The 9102-nt window shown below is 34.6% G+C and overlaps 1 protein-coding gene across 4 annotated transcripts; it reads right to left on the bottom strand.

The window, feature by feature from the left end:
• Window positions 1-410: 410 nt before the first annotated feature.
• On the bottom strand, window positions 411-6242 carry LOC132176711 (uncharacterized). Of its 4 annotated transcripts, XR_009439583.1 has the most exons (9): window positions 5838-6242; window positions 5275-5359; window positions 4633-4674; window positions 3786-3954; window positions 2199-2251; window positions 1875-2096; window positions 1550-1779; window positions 1332-1378; window positions 840-876 (listed from the first exon to the last, which is right to left on the bottom strand). XR_009439583.1 is itself a non-coding variant. In XM_059588995.1 (8 exons), exons 1-8 carry the CDS (start codon window positions 6083-6085, stop codon window positions 868-870), a joined length of 870 nt encoding a protein of 289 aa, XP_059444978.1. In that variant the 5' UTR covers window positions 6086-6239; the 3' UTR covers window positions 411-867. The 4 variants fall into 4 exon arrangements, 3 of the variants coding, with proteins under 3 accessions (XP_059444978.1, XP_059444977.1, XP_059444979.1); XM_059588995.1 differs by lacking the exon at window positions 1550-1779 and having other exon boundaries at window positions 411-871; window positions 5838-6239; XM_059588994.1 differs by lacking the exon at window positions 1550-1779 and having other exon boundaries at window positions 411-876; window positions 5838-6237.
• Window positions 6243-9102: the final 2860 nt, after the last annotated feature.

The raw sequence follows: 9102 nt of genomic DNA, 5'->3' as shown, positions 1-9102 counted from the left end.
TATTATATGCAGATAGTTGAAAGAATCAATTTTATTATTTCTTCATTTATTAATTCATCTAATGATGATTATCACCGCTGCGTTATGGAGTGAGCACTCAGAAATAAACACTTGGGAATGTATAGCGCGTGTGATATGGCAACGAGTGTTTAAAATTGAAAATCCAGTTAAAGAGGTTCCAAAATGTTATTAAAGCACTAACTTTTATGATTAATGTAGTTGCCCATTGGCTTTTAGGTGCTGTAAAACAATTACAGCTGTTTTGTCAACGGTTGAAATTTAAAATCTTTCTCATAAAAAAAATTTGAAATTAAATACGTACCGTTACTATTTACATGATTGGCGGCTGCTGGATCTTCTAATTATTGTGATTAATACAACTAATAAAATCCCACTTAGGAGTTTCCATCCATTTGAATTCTACACTTGTTACTTCATGCTACAGATCTCTGCTGGTTTAATTTTTTTGGATGTCAATTTCATACAAACCTCAACAAATGAGAAATCAATTTCATACATGTGGCGTTGTGTCTCCTGGCGTTTGGGTTGATGAGGGATTTGTTTCCTGGCCTTCAGGTCAAGGAGGAGTAGATCGGTGGTGTGAGATCATTTTTAAAAAAATTAAAAAAATAATAAGACAACTAATCTATGTTCATCGTATAACCAAAAGGCAACTATTTCATCTTCATTTGTCTTGGTTCTAATGCAAAGCAGGCTTCTCTTTCTCTCGCTACTTCTGCTAACGTCCAGCTTCACGTCTGATCACATGCTTAGTTTCTGAACAAAATTAATCCAATAATTTCTCTTGCGTGTAGAGTAGCTTATTTGAGCCTGACATGCATTTCCTCCTGTATTACATCAAATATCTCATCTACCCTGTCAACAAAACAAAGATGAAGCTTAGAGACAATGAGACATATCTTCAACAATTTGGAAACAGACAAGGTTTATTGTTGTTGCAGTGAACTTATGCTCTTTCTCCCTTCTTAATCCCTTGTGGCAATAGCTGCCTTGCAGTTATGCATTCAGGCAAGAGCCTTTGCCTTTCCCCATGCTATATGAGGTGGCAGCATAATTCTCTATAAGTGATAGTATTTAACTTTGTTCACATAAAATATATTTGAATTCACGAGTAAAATTGAAAGTTCACTCTTTTTTTCTTTTTTTCTTCTTCCTACACCTTGGATAGACAAGGAAGTTGTGATTATTTGATCTCCGCTGAACTGTTGAACCAGAGCCATGATTTTCTCTTAGGACAAAGAATTATATATATATATATATATATATATATATATTAAAATGCAATCGAGTTCTTGAGTTCCAAGTTCTACCTATAATTATTTATGTTCACCTCTGCAAGCCATGTTGTTAGATAAACCTGCAATTCAAGACAATCCAGTAGATTCAGTTAAGCAACTAAAAAGAACGAAGAAAATACTAGTTCAGCAATATTCCAAAAAGAGAATACCAACACTAAAGCATAAAATATTTTGAGAAAAATACGGTCATGAATTGCCATGATCTAAATATTCATAGGGGATAAGTCTACCTATGTGCCCCATGAGTTGCTTGAGAACTTGATGATCTCCATGTAAATACTGGATTACTCAATAAAAGCAATATGAACGCTAGATGAATTATTAGGTAATATCAAAGAATTGATGCTTCACCCTGAGAAGTTTTGACTAAAAGATCTCCGATTTATTTGACAGCAAATCAGACACTTATAACATACAATACATTATCCTTCTGATGCCTGAAACTAACCGCTGTCCACTTCTGTAAAGCCAAAAGCCCAGGTGTTGTATCATCAATGTATTTACATGGTTAATTGCATGTTTTTAATTAGTTATGCAAAATGATAAACTAAGTACCTGTAAAACCTCGTGGTTTGGCTGGTTGTTACATCCCACAACAGGAGTATCAGATTTCCAATCCATCAATTTTGGTGGGACAGGCTCACAAGTTTCTTCAGAAAACAAGTTGCACACTCTCAAATGATCAAATTCTCCTGGATAAAGCTGATCCGACCAATGGAACCCATTCACTTGTGGAACTTCACAAGTAAGGAACAGAAACTCCAGTACTAGCAACCTCTGCAGGACCAAACAATTCTAGTCACGACCAAGCAAGAAAGGATCTTGCACAATTTCAAATTAAACCAACGTTCCTAGTAGCCCAGGGAAACTGCAATTTACCTTCAACATGAGTTCCTTTTTGAACATCTGAACAAGCTCTTCTGCCAATTCCTCTGAGATTGTTCAGGGATAAGAATCATCACATTATAAAAACTAATACACATGCCGAGATTTAGAGTTAAAAAACATATTTTGGAAATAATGCCTGAGCTTACATCATGGATTTGAAATTGTTATGCTTTAATTCAAATGAGTAAATAAATTCGTTAAAAACATTTAGGGTAGCAACCTAGGTAAACCAGAGTATACAAGAGAACACACTAGTGACAGAGGGCAAACAAAAGGCAAGAGAAAAAAAATCAAAAGAATAAAGAATTTTTTTTGATAAGTAATCAATATATCATTAAAAATATGAGGCGCCTCCAAGTACATAGAGAGTATACAAGAGAAGCCACCTAACTAGAATAAACAAAAAGAGCAAGAAAATCATGATAACTAATCACCAAAGGAGAAACAAAAGCAGTTGTCCAAAGATACAAAATGTTGAAAAATGCAGGCTTAATCTTCTCCAAAATCCTCTCATTGTCCTCAAAACTTTTATCATTCATTTCCCTCCGAAAACACCACAAAAGGCATGAAGGCCCCATCTTTCACACATCAAAGCTCCAAGTGCTGTTGGCAGTCCACCAATAAGCGTATACGTCAACTACTCGTCCAGGCATAACCTAAGACAACCCAAACCAACCGAAGAAAACATTCCACATAGCACAAGCAACCTTACAATGAAAAAGAAAATAGTCCACAGACTCTCCATTCCTTCTAAATATATAACATCTATCGACCACAATGATACGCCGCTTTCCGAGATTGTCCATGGTAAGAATCTTTCCTAAGGCCGCCTACCAAGCAAAAAAGGCCACCCTCAACATAGCCTTAGTCCGCCACACACTCTTCCAAGGGAAACGAAAACCATCATTACAACTCAAGGCACTGTAAAAATATTTAACACCAAACAATCCTCTTTTAGGGGACTTACCGCAGCTTGTCCTCATCCTCTCGTCTCACTCTCCCTAAATACAACACCTTAAAGAACGAGGCAAAGACATCTACCTCGCAATCATGAGCCGCTCTAGCAACACTCACGTTAAAATAATAACTAGAACAACTAGCGTGTCTCCACCATTTAACCAAGTAAATAGATCAAAAGAAAAAATCCCTTGTGTTCTAATAAACTCTACTCCTCACCACCAACCGTCCAACATGTTCTGACCAAATACTCCATTCATTCACTTGACATCATTGTTTTCTTTCTCTATTCATTGATTAAAAAGTTTTGAGGTCACTATCTTCCCAATTTAGTAAAAAAACGCTGTTTCATAAATGAGACAAACTTTCATCAAGAAATAGGGACATAAAGGTTGGCTAAATTTTTTAAAACTAGTTTGTTTCAAAATTCCATCCAAAAATGATATACAAGGACAATTGATTAGCAACAGTTAAGAATAAGAGTTGGGGATGATGTACGTTGAAATTGTCAAATATGACTCGGAAATACTATATATTTGCACAACCGTAATAAGTATTGCTGCATACTAACTAAAATAAAGAAACAAGATGCAGTGAAAAAAATTGCAAATACCAACATACCATGAGAAGAGATTGACCAAAATACAAAGACTGGGATTCCACCACCATCTCCAGTGTCGTTCTGGTCTTCAGAAGAACCAGAAAATTGTACAAGTGTACTATTGCTTGTCCCTTTGAGAAAACATCTCATGGATTGAGTAGCATTGAGCATTTGTGTTACAGTAGCCACCTGTAGATAATTTATTAAAACAAACACAATAGGTATATGTACTGAATTGTTTTCACTTTATATAAAATGCAGATGAGAGTAATGATAATTACCAAAAAACTCATGATACCCTTTCTGTGGACAAAAAGAAAATGCTCATTTGATACATGCTGACATGGATCAGAAAAATAGCAAACGTATTGTTTCGTCTTCACTAGTTGTTGGTAGATCTTCATAGAAAAAACATTTCCTATTAACTGTACAAAACTAAAAAGATCGACCATATTGTCAGGTTTCCAGCTAGACCGGAAACGTTAGTTTTGCATTAGGTGACAAACAAAGCCAACACCAAAATTTTAATAGTTCTTCTATTTTTTGAAATTTTGACCACACAATGAGAATCCCATTACAATATATTGCTAGATAGTACATTCTCTGTAAAGGCATTGAATGAAAAAGATAATACAAATTTTCTTACATCATCAAATATGATATTCTAGAATAAACATGTTACACTTTGGATGATGTCCTGTCAAAGATGACGTGAAAATACGGTATATTTGCACAATCGTAGTAGGTATGACTGCATAATAATAAATATAAGAAAACAACATGAAGTAACGAATTGCAAATACCAACATTAAATGAAAAAAGACACAAAATCACCAATTGTGCAAATTAAAATTGTAAGCATCATACCATGTCTTTGTATGATGATAGAACTTTGCTCCGATAAATTTCCTGAAACAAAATTCAGTAAGTACTTTGAGAGACACAAAGCAAGGTTGTAAATACTCTTAAAGATTTAAATACATCATAATCACAACAGTAAGTAATTACAGGAAACATTTTCTGCATGGTAGACTAAAGGTCCTCTTGTGATTTTACCACTAATATCCATTTCAGAATTGATCTTATTGACCTATTTTACAAACTAAAATATGAAGCTATTTACAGCAAATCTGCCGCAACCATGCAGAAAGTTCACTATGGCCAGGTTGATCTTCAAAGCAGAACATATCTATTATCTATGATGCATGATAACCTAGATATACTTTTAAGTCTACTCCTATGAAAACCAAACTGATGATGACTAATAGCATAACATACCAGCACATGAAGATGACTGAATTGATCATTATGAACATATTAAATTTGATGATGAAGTGGGAGTGCTAGCTCCCATTGTGTGGCACATTACTAAAAACAGCCTTTAGCCAAGAAGTCTAACAATCTCAAGCACTGGTACAATGCAAAGCAATTAACAATTAGCCAAGAAGTCTAACAATCTCAAGCACTAGTAATGCAAAAAAATTAGCAATCGGTCAAAGTAATAATCACCTGTTGCTTAAACAATTTTCGACAGGCTTTCTTTCTTATACCGGCCATATCACTTAGAACACCCAGCTCCAATGAAGGCATGTATCTGAATCAATTATCAACCCATATAAACCCTGAATTTCAGAACTCACGTAAATCATCTTCACTATAGCCATGAATCTATAATAAAGTCAACCCACAAGTCCACAACAAAATGAGTCATAAAATCCAAAGCCCACCTTAACTAAGCCAGACGACACCAGGCACGGTTAAATGAAGCGTCTCATTTTCTAGAAACCCAAAAAAAGAAATACCCATGATCCCAGAGGAATATAAAATGTTGTTTTCCTAAATTTTTCTCAGCAACCAAACGGAGCAAAACATGCAAAACAAATTACCAAGCCAGAGCACCAAAACACGTGCGGAAAATCAAAATCTCAAGTTTTTTCTCAGAAACCTGGACAGCTATAGCCTCTAAACCCCAAGACCACCATAAAAAACAAAAAAATAAATAAAAATAAATAATGAATACCCATTGAAATTACGAAAACAAAAACCACAAAAGAAGAAAAATTTTGGAGTACCGCTGAGAGAGATAGGCGTTGACGAGAGAATTGGCGTGGGACTTTCCACTAGAAGAAGCCGAAGCCCATTGTTGCCTTTGGGAAGCCAGTTTGGACCACTGATTTCGTAGGTTTCGCTGAGCGGCTGGCCTCCATAGCCTGGTCGCTGATGGAAGTAATGGCGAAGGGATAGAGCTAGGGTTAGGGCTTGGCGGTGGTTTTGAATCAGAAGGAGAACAAGCAGGAGTTGGTGAGTCTACGGTTTCCATAGCCGCGGTTTCAACCAAGTCCCACTGAAAACGATAATCCAATACGTCAAATGGATTAGTTTAACAAGTCCTTTTACATCAAATTAGAACAACAAATATTGGGAAAATTACAAGTACCCTTCAAACTACCGCAGAATGTTCCTCTACACTTTTAATTTACACAATTTCCCCCAAACTATAAAAATATGATCAATGTCTCATTTAATGAAGAAAAACTACCTTAGTAAAATAGAAATAAAAAATATTAAAACTTCTAAAAAAAAATCTAAAGTTGAAAAAAAAAAAAAAATTTAAGGATGCCCAAATTAAAATATATAAAAAAATTCATTTTTATAAGAAAAAAATTTAAAATTTTTGATAAAATTCCGTTTAAAAAAAAATCATTTTTAGAAATTTTTTTTTTTTAAAAACTTAATTTTTTAAAACTTTTTTCAAATTTATAAGGGTATTTTTGTCGTATTGAAAAATATATAGAGGCATTTTTTTCTTTCGTTAGCCTTTAGGAGAGACATTAACATTGTTTTGGTAGTTTAGGAGGGGACATTGTCATAATTGAAAGTTTGAAGAGACATTATGAATTTGATGATAGTTTGAAGAGGTACATAAACTTTACCCCCCTCCTCTCTTTCCCCCTCTCTTTCCTTGATCTGTTCCCCTCTCTCTTCCCCATTTTCCTTCCCCCATTTGTGTTTATTTTCTTTTTTTGTGTTTGTTTTTGGATTTCGCTTTCGTTTCCCTCTTGTTGTTCTTTATTTGCTTGTTTATTTTTTCTTGTTAGGTGTTTGTTTGGGCATATTTTGTGGGTGCCGCTCATGGGGGATTCACTCAAACTTTCCCCCAATTCTTTGAGTGCGCCGCCGATCTCCTCCGCGCCAGCTTTGCCGTTTACTGTCTTCTGCTGGGTCTTTTCACGCTTCCCCACCGCGATGTACTTCCAGCGCCATCTACGCATCGGTTTTCAACAAGCACGCGATCGGCTTTTCTTCCGGCTACTGTCATCCGTCTAGTGTGCTCCTATTTTTAAATTTTTAGTTGTATTGCTTTGCTTTTCCCTGTATTTTTCTTGTTTTCTTGTTGTTTGTAATAAGGTCACGTCCTCTCTCTTGATCTACTCGCTTGTTATTTTGGTCCAGACCCTTGGGGTTGTGGATGTGAACGATATCCTGGCTTTCGGGTTCAGGAGGATGTATGTCGGCATGAGGTCCTTTCGATCCCAAGGTCGAGGAATAAAAGCTACCTATGCATGAGTTTGTGTCTGCCTAGCGCAGATCTGTTATTCCAACTGAAGATTAGTTATAGGTTAGCAGATGTTTGGCGTCTTTGATGTGTAATCTTTAAGTTACGACTTTGATCTTTTAGCTTCGGCTAGGATCTTTCAGAACTTTATGTTCTGTAATTGTAAGAGTTTTAATGCTCTTAATTCCTCTATTAATGAGATAAGAATAATTTTCCTTAAAAAAAAAAAAAAAAAAACAGTTGTGCCACACAAAATTTGCCCAATTCTATATTTTTGTACCAATTAGTAACATATTTAACAATTAATAAGAATTCAGAAGCCCGTAGATCACCGATCCTTGGATGAGTAACAACAAAAACAGAGAGTAACACAAATGGTACATCTAATACAACCTCCTCCTCCTTCATAAAAGAGTCGATCAATTTAAATTGAAGATCGAACCAATATGATAGATGCCCATAAACAGATAAATCATACACGGGGCTTTGAGTTAGTAAAATTGCCTTTATAAAGCTTCCTTGGAACCTAAGCAGCATAGAATTACAGCATATAATATTATAATATTTTGATATATGATTTTAATACAATAATGATTATTGAATATTTGATTTTATGCAAAGTGTGTGTCCCAATAATCATATACCAAGTTTGGAAGCCCCAATCGAAGACAAAAGAAAGAAAATATGCTTCTTTTTTTTTTTTTTTTAAATGATCACTGTTTTTTTTGGTTTTTTTGCTTTTATGAAAAATACTGGGTATTCTCTTGGCGTTCTCGTAGTCCTTAGTTGATATTATTTTTAAAAATCGAGTGAGAGAAATAAGGATAGAGTTTTCATCCAAAAAGTGAAAAGACAAAAACACAACTCAAATATAATTAAGTGGATACTCTCGTTGAAATGAATTGGAAAGCATCATGTTTCACAATTTGTTGTCAGAAACAATCCAGGCAATAAATATAAAAGAGTTCTTATAGGATTCATTTGTCCAAGTAAGTGAATGGACAACCCAAAACTTGTTTAGACATGCAGCTCTACATTAAATCTCTTATATTTGATGGTTTGCTAGCAATTCGGGCATCGAGCATCAAAATTGCTAAAAATCTATATATAGTACCATCTAGGGATGAAAATGAGGATGTAGATGCAGTTATTAGCAATATCTTTTGCTTGAAATTTTTTTTTAAAAAACCGTCATAGTGTCACATAAGCACCAATAACAATCCAACATGTGTCCCTTAGAATATATATATAACAAATTATAGGGAGCGGCTTTTAGGTCTCCAAGGGGTAGTTCAATTGATTGGGGACCACGTCTTATGAAACGGATGTTACTAGTTCGAATTCCCCCTCCCTTCTCTTGTGTGGACATGATAAAAAAAAAAAAAGCGGCTTTCAGGGTGGTTCAACCACTTCTATGGCCAATATCAGTGGTTCGATCATCACATTTTTTCTTTCTTTTCTTTTCTTTTTTAATTTTTTTATATTTATATATTTTTCTTTTTCTTTTTTATTTATTTTAGAAGACACTTGTTATTTTATTATTGGTACTGACATGGCAATTGGCGGTTTTAGTCAAAATTTAAAATAGAAGTTAAATAGTGAGGAGTTATTTGTCATTTTTTACTTACTATATGAGTTTTAAGCCATTTTTATACCCTAAAAGCTATTTATAAATCGATAAAAATTCAGGATTAATTTTACATTTATCCCAAAATTTTATCAAAAAAGTGTTGCAACATATATTTTTAACGACACATTGCGTCATCTTAATTACTTTAAGG

The sequence above is a fragment of the Corylus avellana genome, chromosome ca3, assembly GCF_901000735.1.
Source record: "Corylus avellana chromosome ca3, CavTom2PMs-1.0".
NCBI classification, from domain to species: domain Eukaryota; kingdom Viridiplantae; phylum Streptophyta; class Magnoliopsida; order Fagales; family Betulaceae; genus Corylus; species Corylus avellana.
This window is presented reverse-complemented; position numbering and strand designations above follow the sequence as displayed.